The following is a 22,022-nucleotide window of genomic DNA, read 5'->3' on the forward strand; positions in this document are numbered from 1 at the left end:
CTGATAGGGAATTGGAAAGGCATTAAAGACTGTTCCATGCTTGACCAAGTGATGGTGCAGTACATAGAGTGTCGAACTGGACGCAGAGGACCTAGGTTCGAAACTCCGAGGTCTTTGGCCTGAGCCCAAAGGTGGCTGGCTTGAAGCCCAAGGTCGCTGGCTTGAGCAAGGGGTCACTTGCTTTGCTGTAGTCCCCCAGTCAAGGCACATAAGAGAATGCAATCACTGAACAACTAAGGAGCCGCAATGAAGTATTTTTTTTTTTTTTGTCGGAGAATCAGAGAGAGAGAGAGAGATAGGGACAGATAGACAGGAAGGGAGAGAGATAAGAAGCATCAGTTCTGCCTGACCAGGTGGTGGCGCAGTGGATAGAGCATCGGACTGGGATGCGGTAGGACCTATGTTTGAGACCCCGAGGTTGCCAGCTTGAGCGTGGGCTCATCTGGTTTGAGCAAAGCTCACCAGCTTGGACCCAAGGTCACTGGCTCGAGCAAGGGGTTACTCGGTCTGCTGAAGGCCCGCGGTCAAGGCACATATGAGAAAGCAATCAATGAACAACTAAGGTACCACAACGAAAAACTGATGATTGATGCTTCTCATCTCTCTTCGTTCCTGTCTGTCTTCCCTATCTATCCCTCTCTCTGACTCTCTTTGTCTCTGTGAAAAAAAAAGAAGCATCAGTTCTTTGTGGCAGCTCCGTAGTTGTTCAGTGAATGCATTCTCATATGTGTCTTGATATGTGTCTTGACCAGGGGGCTACAGCAAAGCGAGTGACCCCTTGCTCAAGCCAGTGACCTTGGGCTCAAGCCAGTGACCTTGGGCTTCAAGACAGTGACTCCTTGCTCAAGCTGGTGAGCCTCTGCTCAAGTTGGATGAGCCCAATACTCAGGCCGGTGACCTCGGGGTTTTGAACCTCGGTCCTCTGCATCCCAGTCTCTATCCACTGCGCCACCACCTGGTCAGGCCACAATGAAGTATTGATGCTTCTTATCTCTCTCCTTTTCTCTCTGTCACTATATGTCCCTCTCTCTCTCTCTCTATCACACACACACGACTGTTCTATGACTTAACTGCTGCTAGACTCAAGAGCTGGACCCAGGCTAGAATCGGGTCCCTTTAGAAACCGGCTGATTGTACTTGATGTTTATTCTGAGGCATATCAGTACCCCGCCCTTGCCTCCTGCTATGTGCTGGTTCCTGGAACAGGTTGTTTTGACCTGGTCAAGCATGTGAAGTAATTTTCCATACCTGATGGCATTCATGTACTAGTATGAATGCCTATTCCTCCCTTGACCCAATACAATTCTTTGGCACCTGCCAAGCAGCATGGGGATTGATTTCACTGGCAAGCACGCAAGGAACACCTGTATGTCAGTTTCCCTTAATAAACTACTAGAGTGGAGTGGCAGCTTCTTTATTTGGTCTTTCCCCACCCTCTGCTTATGGAGATAGATTTTTCAGTCTTGGGGTTTTTCTCTGGATCTGTGTATACTAACAATTGGCAAGCCAGCCAGGAGACCAAAGAAATGGGCTTCGGGAAAAGAGAACTGGGCCATTGACCTTTGTGTAGGGAGGGGTGGCCTGTAGATCAGATACACGTGGACTGCCGCATGAGTACTGGGATGGCTGATCTCATGCACTTGTTTAAGGAACTGCACTGTGGCAAGGCAGGAAAATTCATGGCTGCTAACTGTAGGCTGGTGCCTCTTATGGATAGTTTGGCTTGTCACAGATGCCTACCTAAAGGCAAAAGACAGGGTTAGAAAATTAGAGCCTGACCAGGTGGTGGTGCAGTGGATAGAGCGTTTGATTGGGATGTGGAGGACCCAGGTTCGAGACCCCGAGGTCGTCAGCTTGAGCACAGGCTCATCTGGTTTGAGCAAGGCTCACCAGCTTGAGCCCAAGGTCACTGGCTCAAGCAAGGAGTCACTCGGTCTGCTGTAGCCCCACAGTCAAGGCACATATGAGAAAACAATCAATGAACAACTAAGGTGCCGCAACGAAGAATTGATGCTTCTCATCTCTCTCCCTTCCAGGCTGTCTGTCCCTATCTGTCCCTCTGTCTGACTCTGTCACACACACACAAAAAAAAAAATTAGAGGAAGAACTGAAACCAGAAAAAGATTAGAATGTCTAGAACCCTGTTAGCTTCAGGACTGGTTGATAAAGGGGGGAAGGTTCCTTTGAACAGAGCCTACCTCTTCTTCTGGAAGCCATGAAGTCTCTATCTGTATGTTTGTGTTTGTGTGTATACATATATGTATTATTTATGTGGTATTTCCTACTTTATAATGGTATTTCTAATTTGTAAAGAGCTATGCTTAATTGGTTTAAAGGAATTAAGTGCTTATATAAATTAAGAACTGGGTATTCTAAAATTCTCAGAAATACAGAAACTAACTCAAATGCTTTTCAGAATCAGATGATCTAGGAAACTATTTGACATTAAAGCTAGTTTAAGTGTGTTGGTTTAATTAAAACAGATATGACTTTAGAGTTATCAGAATTATATATGGCCCTGGCTGGTGGCTCAGTGGATAGAACATTGGCCTAACATATGGATGTCCTGGGTTTGATTTCCAGTCAGGGCACACAGGAGAAGGGACAATCTGCTTCTCTCCCCCTTTCTCTCCCCTTCTTTCCTTCTTCCCCTTCTGTAGCAGTGGCTTGATTGGTTTGAGTGTGGCTCTGGGTGCTGAGGATAGCTGGGTGGGTTCTAGTGCATCAGCCTCAGGTAACAAAAATAGCTCAGTACTCAAGCATCTGCTTGAGTGGATCCTGGTCAGGGCGCATGCAGGAGTCTGCCTCACAATCTTCCCTCCTCTCACCTAAAAAATAAAAAAATTAAATATGATATCTTTATTATACTTAGGCTTATAAATTAGTCAGCAAAAATAATAACTTGAAATATGTGCTGAATTGAAAAAAAGAGCCTGACCTGTGGTGGCGTAGTTGATAGAACATTGACCTGGAATGCTGAGGTCACTGGTTCAAAACCCTGGGCTTGCCTGGTCAAGGCACATACAACAAGTAGTCAGTGAATAACTAAAAGTGAAGTAACTATAAGTTGATGCTTCTGCTCCTTCCCTCCTCTCTCTGTAAAATGAATAAATAAAATAAATAAAAGAATATAGGCTGAGTTTGTCTAAAATCTCATGAAGTTTAGATTAGGCCCTGTTCAATATATAGACCTTCCAAATGCTTCTGCTCCCATCCCTGGGTTGGGTTCTGCGATCTGCGAAGGATTAGGGGAAATTCTGGCTGGCGCTTGGTATACTAATAGCTCTAGCTAGGGTAATTCATCTACCTGGACTGCAGTTGCCCTTCAATTGTCCATTAACACTGCTTGAATGGAAACATGAACAAACCACAATAGTTAGTGTGCTGAACTAAGAGCTGTGTGGTTGGCCTGATCAGGCAGTGGCACAGTGGATAGAGCCTTCAATTGGGATGCAGAGGACCCAGGTTTGAATCCCTGAGGTTGCCGGCTTGGCTTGAAGCCCAAGGTCCTGGTTTAGCAAGGAGTCACTCACTCTGCTGTAGCCCTATGATAGGGGCACATATGAGAAAGCAATCAATGAACAACTAAGGTGCTGCAACAAAGAATGATGCTTCTCATCTCTCTCCCTTCCTGTCTGCCCCTTTCTCTGTCTCTGTCACAAAAAAAGAAAAAAAGAAAAAAAAAAGAAAAAAAAAAAGGCCAGATAGCTCAGTTAGTTAGTGTCACTCTGAAGCAAGCACAGAGGTTGCCAGTTTGCTCCCAGGCCGGCACATACAGGAACAGATGCATGTTTCTCTCTCTTTAAAAATCAATAATAATAGCCTGACCTGTGGTGGTGCAGTGGATAAAGCATCGACCTGGAAATGCTGAGGTCGCTGGTTCAAAACCCTGGGCTTGCCTGGTCAAGGCACATATGGGAGTTGATGCTTCCAGCTCCTTCCCCCTTCTTTCTCTCTCTGTCTCTCTCTCCTCTCTCTCCCTCTCTGTTTCTCTCTCTCCCTCTCTGTTTCTCTCTCTCCCTCTCTCTGTCCTCTCTAAAACTGAATAAATAAAATAAAAAAAATCAATAATAATAATAATAAAGAGCAAGAGCTGTGTGGTTGGTAATCATTCATGAACCTTGTCCATTGATCCTGTGTACTGACAGTTGGGCCCTTTTAAAGGGATTGACTTTTTTTTTTTAATTTTTATTATTTTTTTACAGAGACAGTCAGAGTGAGGGATAGACAGGGACAGACAGACAGGAACGGAGAGATGAGAAGCATCAATCATTAGTTTTTCGTTGCGCATTGCGACATCTTAGTTGTTCATTGATTGCTCTCTCATATGTGCCTTGACTGCAGGCCTTCAGCAGACCGAGTAACCCCTTGCTTGAGCCAGAGACTTTGGGTCCAAGCTGGTGAGCTTTTTGCTCAAACCAGATGAGCCCGCGCTCAAGCTGGCGACCTCGGGGTCTCGAACCTGGGTCCTCAGCATCCCAGTCCGACGCTCTATCCACTGCGCCACCGTCTGGTCAGGCTAAAGGGATTGACTTTATAGCTTGGACAATTGAAATGGAGAAGTGGATGACTATGAACAAACTTTATGGGGACATGTGGAAAGATATTTGGGCTCTCTTACAAGTGTGTGGGGAAGATCTTGATGTCTTTCATGTGCCTGCTCATAAAACATCCACAGCGCTAGGCAACCAAGAAATGATGCCTTGGCAAAAATATATGCTTTAGCAACTGATACTTCAGATTGAGCACACTGGAAGAGTTGGCGTGGTAGGGCCCAAATAGGATGGCGCATAACTAAGGAGGCAGGGCTGCCATTAAAGTACAGTGACTTGGTCAGTTCAGTTATTGAATGCAGATCCTATCTCCCACATAACTCACAGGAAGCTGAGTTGGTGGAATGGAAAAACAGTCATTAAACAACATAAAATTACCGGCTGGAAAACCTACTTTGGCCAGGTATACGAAGGAGATTTCCCAAGAGTAAATACATTTAAATGACCAACCTGTGGGGTGTATTGCTCCATATGCCAGGCTGGGAATCCAAATGAAGCACCCAGTATGATAAAGGTGTGAGAAACAAAGGAGCAATAGTCTTGACACGCCATGGACCAGTGGGTCATGGCACTGAAGGCACTAGGTCCTATTGTCCCTGGAGACAGTCCCATGACTGCCGCTGAACTCAGAGCTAGACCTGAGCCCAAAGGGGGAGACTGCTTACTGCAAACATCCCTTAGAGACCGTCTGATTGGACTTGATGTTCATTCTGACATAAATTAACACCTCTTCCTTGCCTCCAGCTGTGTACTGATTTCAGGATCAGATTACTGTCCTGATCTGTTCAAGTATGTTAAATAATTTCCATACCTGGTAGCATTAACGTACTAATACCCATGACTGTCTCCCCTTGCCCTATATAATTCATTGGCACCTGCCAAGTGCGGCAGGGATCCATTTTCTCTTGCAGCCACCCAAGACATGCCTCCTATGTAAGTTTCTCTTAATAAACTCTATTACTTACCAGACTGGAGTGGCCAGCCTCTTTCTTTGGTCTTTCCTTGCACTCTGCTTATGGAGATAGATTTTCAGTCTTGGGAGTTTTTTCCTGGGTCTGCGTGTACTATCTGGGGTAATTCTCATAACCAGATTGGATGCCTCCCATCCCCAGCGCTCCAAGGGCTGTTCCTTTACCCAACGTCTCAATTCTCATTGGACAGAAAAGAATCCCCATCAACTCCTCCTAGCCCTGAAGGATCCCGTGCACACACTCCACCTTCTAGGCAAACCTGGCACTGGTAGAAAAATCTGAGATCTCTGCGCCCACGGGGCACTACAGTTCACACGGAAGTTTGGCTCCTCTGGCCAAACCAGCACCCCGAGTGTGGAACATGGCCAGTGTCCCTAGGAATACGCATAACTACTGTACTGCTTTAGTCTTCTGCCGCGCCATACTTGCCTCCTAGCCCCGCCCTTGCAAGCGCCCATTGGCTAGGCTGAGTTCTGGGGGTGGGGCCTTTGCGGCTTTGGCCCAGACTGGAACCCGCTGGAGACAGTGGTTGTGGCCGCGGGGCGGCGGGGCGGCGGGGCGGCGGGGCGGCGGGGCGGCGAGATCATGGGCGTCGACGCTCAGCCTTCTGGGGTCTGCGCTGGCGGCGGCCGGGGCGCAGCGGGGCCCTGGACGAGCCCCAGCGCGCTGCGGCCACCGCTCCTACGTCTTTCCTTCATTTTTTTGCTGTTGGCTGCGCCCAGCGCTCGGGCCGCGGGATACAAGGTGAGCAGGGCCGAGCAAAAATGTCCAAGAACGGGAGGGAAGCCCCGAGTAGGACCGGGAGTTGTGGGTGGGTCTGTTTTTGTGGGTACTTAGTGAATGGGTCCTAATATGACAGCGTGGTCTGAGTGTGTGCTTTGTGTCAGTGAGAGAACTGGCTCTGCGCGTCTGAGAACGCGGCTGTCAGTACCTGCTTCCCTGCCTGGACTTTGCTTGCTTTGAACTGTGTGATTGGGCGCGTGCGTGCGTGCGTGTGTGTGTGTCGGGTGGGAGGGGGGGGACGCTGGTTGAGAACTGGAACTCGGGAGTCAGTCGGCCTGGAGTTCCAGCCTTACTTTTCCACTTCCTGCCTGCGCGACTGTGTGACCCTGGGCCAGTTAGTCACTATACTTATCTGATCTCAGTGTTCTTTTTTTTTTTTTTTTTCCATTTTTCTGAAGCTGGAAACGGGGAGAGACAGTCAGACAGACTCCCGCATGCGCCCGACCGGGATCCACCCGGCACGCCCACCAGGGGCGATGCTCTGCCCACCAGGGGGCGATGCTCTGCCCATCCTGGGCGTCGCCATGTTGCGACCAGAGCCACTCTAGCGCCTGAGGCAGAGGCCACAGAGCCATCCCCAGCGCCCGGGCCATCTTTGCTCCAATGGAGCCTCGGCTGCGGGAGGGGAAGAGAGAGACAGAGAGGAAAGCGCGGCGGAGGGGTGGAGAAGCAAATGGGCGCTTCTCCTGTGTGCCCTGGCCGGGAATCGAACCCGGGTCCTCCGCACGCTAGGCCGACGCTCTACCGCTGAGCCAACCGGCCAGGGCTGATCTCAGTGTTCTTAACTGAAAACTCGAGATACGATAATATTGTTCCCATCCCGAAAGGTGGCTGCTTGGTATTTACAAATGCTTAATAAACAGTAGTTACTACTGTTACTATTTTAACAGGGTGTGAATGAGAGCTGGCCCTGAGTTGTGCCACTAGGGAGTTGGTATCCTTGAGAACAACTATGTGTGTGTCTTCCCTGGCAGGATCTCTCTGATCACTCAGCTCTAGATCAGTACTTACCACGTACCCTCCACCCCCACTCCCACTCCAGCCTACCTCTTAACCTTGTGATAAACGATAGGGTGTGTGAATGTGCATTTGGGGTCCCTATGCAGACATGCCCCATGGTGAAGCTGGACATGCTCAACGTGCACCTGGTGGCCCACACACATGATGACGTGGGCTGGCTTAAGACAGTGGACCAGTACTTTTATGGCAGTGAGTAGAGGGTGGAGACTGATGCCATGGACTCCCATGGCCCCTCCCGGCCCTTCATATCCGTTCTGGGTCCAGGATATTAGGGTGGGGGCAGTGCCCAGCTTGGGATCCTGTGTCTAAGAATGGTCCCCTTGGCTTGCTGGTCTCTGATTGCCTGACCCCTGTGTCCACAGCCTATAATACCATCCAACACGCGGGTGTTCAGTATATCCTAGACTCTGTCATCTCTTCCCTGTTGGCGGAGCCCACCCGTCGCTTCGTCTATGTGGAGATGGCCTTCTTCTCCCGTTGGTGGCATCAACAGACAAATGCAACACAAGATGTCGTGCGGGAGCTAGTGCGTCAGGGTGAGCTGCCCCAAGGAAGTGAAAAGAGGAAGCTCAGCTTAGTTTCTGTTTCTGCCACCCTGGCTTCTCAGATTATATCATGGCATAGGCAACTGAATGTGCATGTAACTTGGCTGCCTGGAATTTCCCTTTCTTTGTAGAACTCCTATGTATCCTGCAAAGCTCCACCTCCAGTGGATCCTCTGGGCAGCCTGCATGCAGGGAGCCCTCCGTCCCATATCTGGCTCCACTGGCCTCAGAGAGACCCTTCTCCTTCCGGGCCTGGGCATGCAGGCAGGACTTCCCATCCCCTGTGGTGCCTCACTCCTGGCTGACAGCCTACTCAGACTTTGCCCCTCCTCGTGCAGGGCGCCTGGAGTTTGCCAACGGTGGCTGGGTGATGAATGACGAGGCGGCCACCCACTATGGAGCCATCATAGACCAGATGACACTAGGGCTGCGCTTCCTGGAGGACACTTTTGGCAGTGATGGTCGTCCCCTTGTGGCCTGGCACATCGACCCCTTTGGCCATTCTCGGGAGCAGGCTTCACTCTTTGCACAGGTGCTTCCCCCCAACTTCCCTTGGACCTGCCCCTTCTCATGTTGACTCCACCCTTGACCACTCAAGCCCCACCCTTCCCTGCAAGCTCACATGGACCAGGCCCTATCCCTAGTCCCTCTGACCTCTTGAGACCTGCCCCTGGAGTCCCACTCCTTTTCCGCTCTGTCCTTGGCCTGTCTCTGCTGGCCCAGGCTGACCACCCTGGCGGCAGCTAGCCACTCCCCATCATCTGCCCCATTGGCTAAGATCCTGGCTTCTCCCCAAGCCAGGTGTCAAGTGGAGGCCTGGACTGCTTTGCAACCAGCTTCATGCCTACTGCTCTGATCCCTTCTATCCTTATCCTGCAGAAGGGGGAAGATCTTCTTGAGTCAGGCTCCCTTTCTGGAAGGTGGAGGTGGGTTCTTATGTTGGACCCTTCCCCTCTCAGCTCTCCCAGGAGGCATTCTGACCCTTCCCTAAATTTCCAAATGAGTTGGAGGCCTCCCTGGTTTCAGACCTACTTTTTCCTCTCTGCTCTGACCTACCCCTCCTTTGCTGAGGGGGCTGGCAGGTCTTGGTGAGAAGCCTGGGCACTTAGTCATCCTGCCCTCCTTTCCCACTCTTCATCCTGTCTCTCCCAGATGGGCTTTGACGGCTTCTTCTTTGGGCGCCTGGATTATCAGGACAAGTTGGTGAGGAAGAAGATGCTAAGGATGGAACAGTTGTGGCGGGCCAGTGCCAGCCTGAAGCCCCCTGCTGCTGACCTCTTCACCAGTAAGGGGGTGGATAGGTGGAGGCAGGGCTAGCCCCAAAGGCATGTGAACTGTGCAGTCACACAGGGCCCCATGCTCAGAAGGGCCCTGAGCTTGGTTTTACACTCTGCTGTCATCATTTTGGAATTTTTAATAATTTACAATGGAGGGCCCAGCATTTGTAGTTTGTACTGGGTCCCTGCAAATTCTGAAGTCCTATTTGGGTGGGGCATGGCAGCTTTGACCTCAGGGCAGGTCTGAGGATCTGGGCCATCCCCTGAGCTTGGTGTGGCACACAGGTGTGCTCCCCAACCTTTACAACCCACCGAAGAATCTGTGCTGGGATGTCCTGTGTGCTGACAGACCTATTGTGGACGACCCCCGCAGCCCTGAATACAATGCCAAAGAACTGGTTGATTACTTCCTAAAGTTAGCTGCAGCCCAGGTAACCCCAGTGTCCAGAACCTGGACATACATATGCATTGGGCCCTTCTCACAGCCCCGGGATTGATTCCCTGATATCTCCTCATACCCTCAGAAGAAGGTAATATTCCATTCCCCGTCACTATGCCCTCCTTTTGGATTTGCATATTCCTGATTAGAAGCGTGTGGACCCCTTTACCACTGTATACACTCACCATGGTTATTAGACAACTTGGCACAGTACCTCAACACTCTCCTCTGTGTGGCAGGCCACAGTGAATTACTCAGTAACTTGTGGCTATTTTTATTCATGTTTCTATGTTCCCATGTGACATGCTTCCACACATACCCCTCTCCCATTCCATGGTATGCACACATGATCACATATATACCAAGACATAGTGTACACAAGGGTGGCCAGGACACTCTGGCCTGAGGACACCCCCATTCTGTCTGCAGGGCCAGTACTACCGCACCCACCACACCATCATGACCATGGGCTCGGACTTCCAATATGAGAATGCCAACATGTGGTTCAAGAACCTTGACAAGCTCATTCAGCTGGTCAATGCCCAGGTGAGTGTGCCTACCCTCTGTGCACCTGCATGCTTATATCCCTGGACCTTTTGTCAGATGAGTAGCTATGGCTGCTATCCTAGTTTTCTCTTGCTCCTATAACTAATCACCACAAACTTAATGGCTCAAAACAACAGAACTATATTATAGTTCTACAGGTCAGAAGTTGAAAAGGGTCTTACTGAGCTAAAATCAAGATGTCAGCAGGGCTATGTTCATACTGGAAGCTCTAGGGGAAAGTTTCCTTACCTTGTTCATACTCTAGAGGCCACCCACATTCCTTAGCTCATGGCCCCCATCCTCCATCTTCAAAGCCTGATCCCGCTTCTGTCATCCAATCTCTTACTCTCATTCTCACTTCTTCCTCTTCCACTTTTAAAGACCCTTATGTCATAGGGGGAGTAACAAATATACGGTAACGGAAAATGATTTGACTTTGGGTGATGGGCACACAACACAATCAACAGTTCAAATGTTATAGAAATGTTTACCTAAAACCTATATACTCTTATTGATCACCCTATTAAATTTAATTAAAAAGAAAAAAGGCCTGACCTGTCATGGCACAGTGGATAAAGCGTCAACCTGGAAATGCTGAGGTCGCCGGTTCGAAACCCTGGGCTTGCCTGGTCAAGGCACATATGGGAGTTGATACTTCCAGCTCCTCCCCCCTTCTCTCTCTCTCTGTCTCTCTCTCCTCTCTCTCCCTCTCTGTCTCTCTCTCTCTCCTCTCTAAAATGAATAAATAAAATAAAAAATTAAAAAATTAAAAAAAAAAAAGAAAAAAGACCCTTGTGATTACATGGGGGTCATCCAGATAATCCAGGATGATCTCTGTTTTAAGGTCATCTGATTAGCAACTTTAATTTTGTCTGCAAACTTAATTCCTGTTTGCCATGTCACAGGTTCTGGGTATTAGACATGGACATTTTTGGGTGGCCATTATTCTGCCGACCACAGATGTGTTTGTGTGGCCCTTGTAAGTGGCCTGTGTCCGTGTGGGCAGGCAGTTACTCTCCCACCAGCACAGAACCTTGTTTCCCTTTTTCCATCTAAGCTATCCCATCCCATCACTCTGTCCTCAGAATTATCTACCAGCACACCATGCCCTCACTCCTTTCTTGCACTGCTGCTTCACCAAAACAGGCCTCAGGAACATCACCAGGGGCCTTCCAGAGGACATTTCTCAGTCCTCCTCATGCCCCTGAGGAGCCTTGGACACCATGATCACTTCCTTCTGCAAACGTTCCTGGGCTGCCAGGATATCACATTTTCTTGTTTTTTCTCCTACCACTGATGGCTTCTTTGTCCACTCCATTCTGCTGGAACTGGAAATCTCTCAGTTCAATCCTGGTCCTGCCACTTACTGGCTCTGTGACCTTGAGAAATATTTAGTACTCAGTGCCTCTGTATTCTTATCTAGAAAAATGGGCATAATGGTGGTTCTCACCTGATAGGATTGTGGATGAGAGTGTAATGAATTCATTTACACAGATCAGTTAGAACAGTACTAGGTAAATAATAAGTATTATGGTTTTTGTTTATTATTATTATTTTGGGCTGAAAACATTCTGCTTCTCCTTTAAGACACCAGCTGCAGGGTCTCCTCCAGCAAGCCTTCACAAACCTCAGGTGGAGCTTTTGTTCTTCCTTTGTATTCATATCAGTCTTTTCAAATACCTGTAACATCCTGGCTGATTGTTACCAACTGACTATCTGTTCCGTCTCTCTCCTGCACTTGGCTGTGAATTTCATGAGATCAGGGTTGGCCTCTGATTTGAGATTATATCAGTGATCCTGAGCATTTGAAGAATCAAGTGATTGCTGAGTGAATAAAGTGTGTGTATGGGTTTGTGTATGTAAACTATATGACTGCGTGCAGAAGTGTAGATGTACGCACATAAAGGCATGTGGTCCCATGCACTTCCCTTCGTTCACTGGAGTGAGTGAATGAGCACCTTCTGTGTACCAGGCACTGGTATAAACTTCCCTTCCTCATGCAAGAGGTCATCATCTTGTTCCTCCTCCTCCCTCAGTTGAAAGTGAGTCACCATTCATTATCACAGTTGTGTCATTTGCCAATAACCTGACAGTGCTGAAAAATGATTATTCCTGTCCTATATGTCATACTTAGTTATCCTCAAAAAGTTTTTTTTTAATTTTTATTTTTTGCATTTTTCCAAAGCTGGAAACGGGGAGGCAGACAGACTCCTGCATGCGCCCGACCGGGATCCACCCAGCACACCCACCAGGGGGCGATGCTCTGCCCATCTGGGGCGTCGCTCTGTTGCATCCAGAGCCATCCTAGCGCCTGAGGCAGAGGCCACAGAGCCATCCTCAAAGCCTGGCCCAATGGAGCCTTGGCTGCTGGAGGGGAAGAGAGAGACAGAAAGGAAGGAGAGGGGGAGGGGTGGAGAAGCAGATGGGCGCTTCTTCTGTGTGCCCTGGCCGGGAATCGAACCTGGGACTCCTGCACGCCAGGCCGATGATCTACCACTGAGCCAACCGGCCAGGCCGCAAAAAGTTTTTAATAAAACCGAAGTTATTTTAAGTTTAGCAAGATTTCAGATTTATTCTTGCATCACTGAAATTCTTTTTGTGTGTGTGACAAAGAGAGGACAGAGAGAGGGACAGACAGGGACAGACAGGAAGGGAGAGATGAGAAGCATCAATTCTTTGTGGTGGCACCTCTGTTCATTGATTGTTTTCTTATATGTGCCTTTATTGGGGGCTACAGCAGAATGAGCGACCCCTTGTTCAAACGAGCGACCTTGGGCTCAAGACAGTGACCTTGGGCTTTAAGCCAGTAACCTTTGGGCTCAAGCCAGTGACCATGGGGTCATGTCTATGATCCCATGCTCAAGCCAGTGACCCCGCGCTCAAGCTGGTGAGCTAGCACTCAAGGTGGTGACCTTGGGGTTTTGAACCTGGGTCCTCTGTGTCCCAGTCTGACACTATCCACTGCGCCACTGCCTGGTCAGGCTGAATTCTTTAAAAAAAATTTCCCCCATTGATTTGAGAGAGAGAGAGAGGAAGAGAGGAAGGAAGGGAGAGGGAGAGAGAGAAGCATCTACTTATTATTTTACTCAGTTGTTCTATTTAACTGTGCACTCTTTGGTTGTCTCCCATATATGTCCTGACTGGGGATTGAATCCATGACCTCTGCATGCAGGCCCACTCTCTATTCACTGAGCCACCTGGCCAGGCATCACAGTAATTATTTCCAGGCTGGTAATATTTAGGTTTGATCAAAGTACATTTTAACACTTGGTTTGGTTTCCATTCAAAATGTGTATTAAGAGAATCTGAACCCACAGGATGCATGAATGTATGTATGTGCTGCACACCTGTGGCCCCCCCCCCCCCAAATTTGCAGACTCCTGAGGGCTCACACATGCACACTTTCCCCCAGCAGCAGGCCAACGGGAGCCGTGTCAATGTTCTCTACTCCACTCCTGCCTGTTACCTCTGGGAGCTGAACAAGGCCAACCTTACCTGGTATTTGGAGGACCTGGGGAACTTGCGGGGATACTGACATGCTCTGTAGGTAGTAACCCTGCCCTCAATGCCTCTGTCACTGCAGGTCGGTGAAACAGGATGACTTCTTCCCCTATGCAGATGGCCCTCACAAATTCTGGACTGGCTTCTTTACCAGCAGGCCAGCTCTCAAACGCTATGAACGCCTCAGCTATAACTTCCTGCAGGTGGGTGGGTGCTGGACTCAAGGGGGCGGCCTGGGGGTCCCAATGCCTCAACACACTCCCTGCCCCCCAGGTATGCAACCAGCTGGAGGCACTGGCGGGTCCAGCTGCCAACGTGGGACCCTATGGCTCTGGAGACAGTGCACCCCTCAGTAGGTGTCTACCTGGTGAGGTGGTGGGGGCAGGGCTCAAGCTGGACACCAGACTACGGCCACCTCCTTGAGTCCCTTCTGAAAGCACCTAAGAACCCTGCACACCCCTGCACGTGACCTTTCCTGTCTCGCTGGGGGGGTCTGGGCACAGAGTCCTGCAGAGACCCCCACACGACTCACCACTCGCTCACCACCCTCTGCCTGCAGATGAGGCAATGGCTGTGCTCCAGCACCATGATGCAGTCAGTGGGACCTCCAAGCAGCACGTAGCAGACGACTATGCGCGCCAGGTGGCAGCAGGCTGGGGACCCTGTGAGGTGCGTGGGGCCGGGCCTGGAACATAAGGGCGGAGACAGGAAGGGAGGGACGGTCGAGGGCAGTGGGTGGAATCTAGAAGGGCTGTGGGCCAGGACTTATGGCAGAAGGGGCGTAGACTGGAATGAGGCCCAAAGAGGCAGCAGGGCGGAGCCTGTAAGAGCCTGTAGGACAGGACCTGGGATAATAGGGGCGGAGACTAGGATGGGGTGGGGCCAGGAAGAGCTCATGGGGCGGGGTCTGGGTGGGGAGAGGTCTAGAAGGTGGGCGTGCAGAGCAGACCCTTTTACTGTCCTCCCCAGGTTCTTCTGAGCAATGCCCTGGCACTGCTCAGCGGCTCCAAGGAGGAGTTCATATTCTGCCGCAACCTCAACGTCAGCCTGTGTCCACTCAGTCAGACCTCGAAGAACGTGAGCCAACCTGGGATCAGGGTGGGGTGAGGTAGGGTAGGTGGGGGGGCGGGGCTGGAAGGCAAGTCCCATGGATGGGAGTAGAGCCCGCAAAGTCATGGGGCGGCAGAGAGGAGGTGGGGCCAGTAGCTGAATTGTTTGAGGGGCGTCACTTTGGGCAAGATCAGGGGAGTGCAGTGCTGCTGTGGCTGGATGGAGATCTCATGGGGACTTGCATTACCCAGGGTTGTTACTGTTCATGGAGAAGGCCTGTTGTGGTTCATGCCCATTCTGATCCTCCCACCCCAGTTCCAGGTGACCATTTATAACCCCTTAGGGCGGAAAGTAGATTGGATGGTGCGGCTTCCAGTCGGCAAAAACATTTTCCTTGTGAAGGACCCCAGTGGCACAGTTGTGCCCAGTGATGTGAGCCCATTTGATGAATATTCCTCCCATGAACACCCTCCTCCTATGACTGCCTCCCCAATGAGCATTTCTCCCTCCCCTCCATGAACATCTCCCTATCCTGGCTATCTTACCTTCTTGGATGGATACCTTTATGGATCTTGTTGGCCTTTATGGATACCTGTTCCCCTCCCTGAATACATCCTGCCAGTACTTCTCTTCCTTCTCTGAATCTCCCCCCTCCACTGGCCCTTAATATCACACCTGCTGGGAACATTCCTCCCCGTGAGTATCTCCCTCTTTTTAATATCTCCCCATGAAATATTGTTCTATTTATGAATATCCCCCTCATCGTGGAAGGCCCCTTCCCACAAAGCTCTTCCTCCCTCAAGAATTTTGTCTTTCCCTCACTCCCCTGCCTCAAAGATCTCTTCCTCCACTTACTCCCTCACTTCTCCCACCTCCCACAGTCTCTACCCTTCTGGTGTTTCTTTTCCCCACTTAATGAATGTTCTCTGCAATCTTTAACTCAGCTTCTGTCACCCCTGTTCCCCCTGCCCAACACTTGGGTCTCCTTACTCTCTGAACCCTCTCTGTAGATGTGCTGCTGTATGTACATGCACATCCTCTTAACTCAGTTTCTCTTCTCCCTCACCTGAGGTGGTAACAGTGCCCAGCTCAGACAGACAGGACCTGCTTTTCTCAGCCTCAGTGCCTGCCCTTGGCTTCAGCATCTACTCGGTAACCCAGGTGCCTGGCCGGAGCCCACAGACTCGCATCCCCCAGATCAGATCCCAGAAGCCCGCATCCCATGTCAAGGCCTCGTCCCACATCTTGACCATCCAAAATGAGGTGAGATCCCATTCAGATCCCCTTCCCTGCCCAGTAACAAATTTGAGGTGTCATGGTGAGCAGCATTGACTCTGAGTCAGTGGGTTTTAGGTTCAGGGTCTAGTGTCACCAGCCCACACTGTGTATCCTTGAGTGATTGACTGCCTTCCTTTGAGTCTCATTGTCCTCTACCAGGGCTGTTGTGAGGACCTACTGTGATCATGAGTAGCACTTGACAGATATGTCAAAGCTGATGGTGGTAGGGGTTTGCAAATTAAGTGAAGGTGTGTCAGAGACCTGAAGGAGGGATCATGTAGCCATTTGGAGGACATTTGGGGGAAGAGGAATCCAAGCAGACAGGGAGCAGTAGAGACAAAAGCCCTAAAAGACATTAAAATTTATAAATTTTTATGTGTCTTTAAAAGTTTCATGGACCCTGGCACTATGATTCCTGTACAGGCAGCCCTGGTCCCACAGCCAGCCAGCTAAAGATTAGATGCAGGGGGTTGCAGCAGCCTCTGGGGCTACAGCGGGGGGCAGAGGGCGAAGGCACTGAACAGACCGAGTGACCAGGAAGGGGTCAGCAGCACTAGTCCAGGAAGGCTATGGAGGTGGTGAGAAGTAGTCAGATTGAGGATGAGGAAGAAGGTAGAGCTGTTAGAATTTGCTAGTAGGATCAGGGGTGAGGAGCAAGAGAGAAGAGGGAAGGGTGACAGGGTGAAGCTGCCCTTGGCTGGAGGGATGGTCATTAATGTCTGCCCACCCTTTTCTGCCCAGCATATCTGGGCTAGGTTTGACCCTGACACAGGGCTCTTGATGGAGATGAAGAACCTGGACCAGGATGTCCTGTTGCCTATTCGCCAAGCCTTCTACTGGTGAGGGAGGACTACCAGGCCAGGGAGGGGGTGGGAGCAGAGCTGGGGTCCCTTACCTGATGCTCACCTGCCCTGGCCCCAGGTACAACGCCAGTACAGGCAACAGCCTAAGCGCCCAGGTCTCAGGCGCCTACATCTTCAGACCCACCCGACAGGAACCACTGCCCATAAGCCACTGGGCTCAAACCCGCCTGGTGAAGGTCTGGGGCCGGGGATGATGAGTGGGCATTGTGGGTGGGTGTGGATCATGGAAGGGTGGTGTGCAGTGTGTGGGATGGGGGTGGGAGTGGGGGAAGGATTTACATCTCCATCAGATCAGAGGGCTAAACCTGGGGGGAAGACTTAAGGATTCTTCCATAGGCTGATTTTCATCAACTTTGTATGTTGTATTATACAAAGGCATTCACATCTGCTGTGGGTGTCAGTATTATACCTTATTTTTTGAAACTGGGGGTGGGTATTTCCACTTGGCCCATGAGCCAGTTGGGACTGCCTGAAGAATGCACTAAGTATCTGTGCTAGGACAGGATTATAGCTGGGCTGGGTTTTGGAGAGTTCACACTTGGATAGGGCTTGGGTGATTCTTACTTATGTTGGGTATCTGAGTGTGCATCTGGTTAGGAACAGGGGGCTCTTGCTTGTGTGGTTTCTCAGGGTTTCTTGTTGACATTTCCTCTTAGGATGGGAATGGAGCAGGTAATGGTAAGACTCATCTTTGACATGACTCTCCTTGTGGTGAATGTCTGCATACCTGGGTTAAGATATAGTTTCACTGTTGTAACAGAGTTACTCAAATTTGTGCCTAAAACAAGACTGGTTCTTTCCATGGAACAGAAAGCCTGGCTGGGCCATCCAGGGTAGGTGGGGGTAGTTCCATAGTCATCCCGGCCCCTTCTATTTCATATCTCTCCCTCCCTCAATATTCACTTCTACCTCATGACCCAAGATGGCTGCTTAAGCTCCAGCCATCACATTTGCATTTGAGCTAGTGAAAGAGGGAAGGGGGCAAGAAATGTTCATACCACTTTGATCGCTTATCATTGGGTAGACTATAGTCACACAGCTATTGATAGCCTCAGGGAAGACTGGACAATATAGATTTTATTCCAGGTAGTCACATTCCTAACTAGAATTCTGTTGTAAGGAGGGGTAATGGGATAGGGGGGCAGCAAACATATCTGCCACATTGAGGAATTGCATGACAATGACTGTGAGAAGTAAGGGCTTCACATGTAGGCAGGTCGGGGGGATAGGTGGTGTTTTCATGCTATTAGTGGGGTTTACCCTGATGTAGGCCTTTGTGAAGTTCATGGCATGGGTGGACATTTGTAGGGTTCACCTTTGCTCAGGTGTGGGCTTACATCTGCTCAATGTTCCTGCAGACAGACTTGGTGCAGGAGGTGCACCAGAACTTTTCAGCCTGGTGTTCCCAGGTGGTTCGCCTGTACCCGGGACAGCGGCACCTGGAGCTGGAGTGGACGGTGGGACCAATACCTGTAGGGTGAGTGGCACGGGCTGGCACTAAGGGATGGGGGCGGGGGCAGAGTGGAGGTAGGCAAGGCTCACAACCTTGCCATTCCATCTGGTATAGTGACGGCTGGGGAAAGGAAGTCATCAGTTATTTTGACACTGCGCTGGAGACAAAAGGACTCTTCTTCACTGACAGTAATGGCCGGGAGATCTTGGAGAGGAGGTAGGGGTGACTGGGTAATGGAGGGGTGTTCTGTGGTGGGTTGAGGCCCATAGGTGTTGAGGGCTCTGCTGATCCTATGAGTGTGGGAGGGAGAGGATGAAGGAGGAATGAGGAGTGGGTGGGCTGAGGAAGGAGAGCCGGAGTCTGGGTCTGACCAAACCCTACCTCTTCCCTCCCCAGGAGGAATTATCGACCCACCTGGAAGCTGAAACAGACTGAGCCAGTGGCAGGAAACTACTATCCAGTCAACAGCCGCATTTACATTACGGTACCCCCCCTCCCCTATCCTGCTCCCCACCTCTTCCAGAAACTTCTACAGAGTGGGGGTCACCACTCATTCTTAGCATCTCCCAACTGTCCTTGGCAGTGTCCACCAAGACCTGCCAAGGTCTGGTTGGGGGCCAGAACTGACTGGCAGTGTGCTTCCTCACTCCTGCCCCTCGCCCTCTAGGATGGAGATGTGCAGCTGACAGTGTTGACCGACCGCTCCCAGGGGGGCAGCAGCCTGAGAGATGGCTCAATAGAGCTCATGGTGAGTGGCCCGAGCCCCATCTAAGCTAGGGTTCTCCCACCAGTACCCACCCTGGCCCCCTGCTGGACTCTGAAACCAGTTTCTGTTCCAGTTCTCTGCTGGGTGCACCCCTCAGTTTGGGGTCCCACTAGGCTGAGACCTTCATTACTATGTGAGAAGTTGACTCAAAGCCTTTTTTTTTTTTTGTATTTTTCTGAAGTTGGAAACGGGGAGGCAGTCAGACAGACTCCCACATGCGCCCTACCAGGATCCACCCAGCCACCCACCAGGGGGCAATGCTCCGCCCATCTGAGGCGTAGCTCTGTTGCAACCAGAGCCATTCTAGTGCCTGAGGCAGAGGCCATAGGGCCATCCTCAGCACCTGGGCCAGCTTTGCTCCAATGGAGCCTTGGCTGCGGGAGGGGAAGAGAGAGACAGAGAGGAAGGAGAGGGGGAGGGGTAGAGAAGCAGATGGGCGCTTCTCCTGTGTGCCTTGGCCGGGAATCAAACCCGGGACTCCTGCACGCCAGGCCGCTGCTCTACCACTGAGCAAACTGGCCAGGGCCGACTCAAAGCTTTTTATCTAATCCCTACCCACCCTCCAGGTCCTGACCTGCTCTATCCAGGTTTCCATCAGGTCCTTACCTCCCTCTGTCCTAGTCCTCTGCTAGGTAGCATCCACACATCAGCTGGGGTACCCCCATCAGACCTTCATTCTCATCTGATCCCCTCCTTCAATTTCTCTTGAAGTTCCTATAATTTCTGGTCCTGAAATTGGCCAGAGGGTCCCTCACCGTTTCCTGGCCACTCTCCCCATAGGTGCACCGAAGGCTGCTGAGAGATGATGAGCGTGGAGTTGGGGAACCGCTGCTGGAAAAGGGGGCGGGGTTGTGGGTGCGAGGGCGTCACCTCGTGCTGCTGGACAAGGCCCAGACCGCGGCCGTAGGACACCGGTTGCAGGCTGAAAAGGAGCTCCTGGCCCCGCAGGTGGTGCTTGCCCCAGGTGGTGGCACCCCCTACCACCTGGAGGTCACCCCACGCAAGCAGGTGAGGGGCGGCAGGCCAGCAGAGAGGAGCTGGAGGAAGCCTGAGGTGGAGGCGGTCTCTCTAGCCTTAGCCGGGACCCTCTCTCCTGTTCGCAACTCGTCCTGGGGAGGCCATAATCTAGCTAGCTTCCAGTCACGACTCCGTCCATACCCCCTGGACTGGGTCCATAGCCTCGGTTCCAGCCCTTCTCGGTACTCACACCGCAGCCGCCGCACCTTCTCACCCCCCCCCCCCCCCCCCCCCCGCCAGGCTTGGACCCGCCCCGCCCCTTTGCCAGCCCCCTTTTCCAGCCCGCCTCTCCTGGTTTCATCCCCGCCCTCACTCAGGTCTCAGGCCAGAGCTGTTAGGGCCTGCCCTAACCGAGCACCGCACCATCCTCTATGGCTCAGCCTTTACCTTCCTGGCTAAGCCCTGTCCTTCCTAGCGTAAATCCCACCCCCATTACCACCACTACTAAAAAACCCCCATCACGTGGATCCTCACCTTCAGGCTTCAACTTAGCCGGGCCCCTCTGGCTCAGCCCCGCACTGTTTCTCCGCTCCCTTCTCACAGTACTCGGGGATGCGCCGGGAGCTACCGCCCAATGTACATCTGCTTACATTGGCCCGCTGGGGCCCGCAAATGCTGTTGCTGCGCTTAGAGCACCAATTCGCCTTAGGGGAGGATATGGTCGGCAACTTGAGCTCCCCGGTTACCTTGGACTTGACGGTGAGCAGGGCAGAGGTGGGAAAGAAATGAGAGAAACAAGAGAGGGGATAGGGGAACCCTACTTTGACCCCACTCAACCTGGCCCATCCACTACCCGCAGGACCTGTTCTCTGCCTTTACCATCATCGACCTTAAGGAGACCACGCTGGCTGCCAACCAGCTCAGGGCGAATGCCTCCAGGCTCCAGTGGAAATCCTACAAGGGTAGGGGCTTGCCCTTGGGGCCGGGAGCCAGGGGCTGTGTGGGAGGTGTGGGTATGTTGGCCAGGACTCGGGTACAGCTGGAGGGGCAGTGTTCAGATCTGGGTTAGGGGTTTAAGGGTCTTAAGTAGGTCCAGCAGACTAGTGGTGGGTCTTGGGTGTTTGAGGTTGGAGTACATACCCAAGAACAAGATTTGAGTCTTTGTCATTGTCTAGTTCCGAGGTTGGGGTGGGGTTGTTCATCAAACTTGGGATTGGCTTGACAGTCTTTGAGGTGGGGCTTGAGGGAATGAGGGTGGTGGCCAGGCATTGGGAGGGATTTGGGGGTTTGGAGGTGGTATCCAGGCTCTGGGAAGCAGTTGAGAATTTGGTAGTGAGGCCCTGGGGATAGATTTGAGGGTGTATAGCTGTGTTTAGGACCAGGGGAGGGAGCACGGGGGCGGGGGAGTGAGGTAGACGGAGTCTGCATCCCTTATTTTTCCCCTGCACCTCCCCAGATGCTGCACTCAAGCCATCTCCCTCCCAGCTGGACCCCGCCAGCATCACACTGCAACCCATGGAAATCCGCACCTTCCTGGCCTCGGTCCAATGGGAAAAGGATGGCTAGACCTGCTGTGGACAGGCTGACCCCTTTCCAGCCTGAGCCCCCTTCTCCAGGGTAGGGAAGATTTCCTCTTCTCTTGCTACTGCTGCCACCAGTGAAAGCCATTAAATGCCACTATTAAGCCTCAGATCAAGGTGTGACTTTATTTTTATTTTGTTTTATTTTTTGAGGGTAACAGAATTTATGACCCAGAAAGGTCTGGACACTCTAGTTGACTCTTGACCTGAGGCCTTGCAGAGAGGTCACTTGGCTGCCTGAATCTTCATACCAGCCTCTTTATTGTTCACACCCGGCCTCATCCACTACTTCCTCCCCCACTCAGTTCACTTGGGTCATTGTACAGCTGTTTTGAGAAGCCACCAAGGGCAAGCCCAGTGAGCCAGACACACCCTGGGGCCTCCTAGACCTTGACCTGTGGTGAAGAATCTGGGAGGTCCTGGGGGAGGAAGTGGATTTC

At 51.3% G+C, this 22,022-nt stretch overlaps 1 protein-coding gene across 2 annotated transcripts; it reads left to right on the forward strand.

Annotated features, from left to right (window-relative positions):
* The first annotated feature begins 6,085 nt into the window (after positions 1-6,085).
* On the forward strand, positions 6,086-21,692 carry MAN2B1 (mannosidase alpha class 2B member 1). 2 transcript variants are annotated; one of them, XM_066348142.1, is made up of 24 exons: positions 6,086-6,268; positions 7,414-7,516; positions 7,690-7,863; positions 8,211-8,404; positions 9,025-9,157; positions 9,435-9,580; positions 10,018-10,134; positions 13,547-13,632; positions 13,718-13,838; positions 13,909-13,987; positions 14,195-14,304; positions 14,605-14,712; positions 15,001-15,117; positions 15,757-15,948; positions 16,705-16,802; positions 16,885-17,002; positions 18,185-18,303; positions 18,394-18,495; positions 18,676-18,763; positions 18,947-19,027; positions 19,826-20,053; positions 20,606-20,761; positions 20,862-20,964; positions 21,459-21,692. In XM_066348142.1, the coding sequence occupies exons 1-24, from the start codon at positions 6,110-6,112 to the stop codon at positions 21,566-21,568; spliced, it is 3,042 nt and encodes a 1,013-aa protein (XP_066204239.1). In that variant the 5' UTR covers positions 6,086-6,109; the 3' UTR covers positions 21,569-21,692. The 2 variants fall into 2 exon arrangements, with proteins under 2 accessions (XP_066204239.1, XP_066204247.1); XM_066348150.1 differs by having other exon boundaries at positions 13,550-13,632.
* The last annotated feature ends 330 nt before the right edge of the window (positions 21,693-22,022 follow it).

Source organism: Saccopteryx leptura, chromosome 1, assembly GCF_036850995.1.
Source record: "Saccopteryx leptura isolate mSacLep1 chromosome 1, mSacLep1_pri_phased_curated, whole genome shotgun sequence".
Classification (NCBI taxonomy): Eukaryota; Metazoa; Chordata; class Mammalia; order Chiroptera; family Emballonuridae; genus Saccopteryx; species Saccopteryx leptura.

Excerpts from the sequence above, each read along its gene's own strand:
- MAN2B1 (XM_066348142.1), top strand. The coding sequence starts at position 6,110 with ATGGGCGTCGACGCTCAGCCTTCTGGGGTCTGCGCTGGCGGCGGCCGG. Across the intron at positions 18,304-18,393 it reads GTGGGACCAATACCTGTAGG|TGACGGCTGGGGAAAGGAAG; the intron begins GTGAGTGGCACG and ends CATCTGGTATAG. Across the intron at positions 19,028-19,825 it reads ATGGCTCAATAGAGCTCATG|GTGCACCGAAGGCTGCTGAG; the intron begins GTGAGTGGCCCG and ends CTCTCCCCATAG.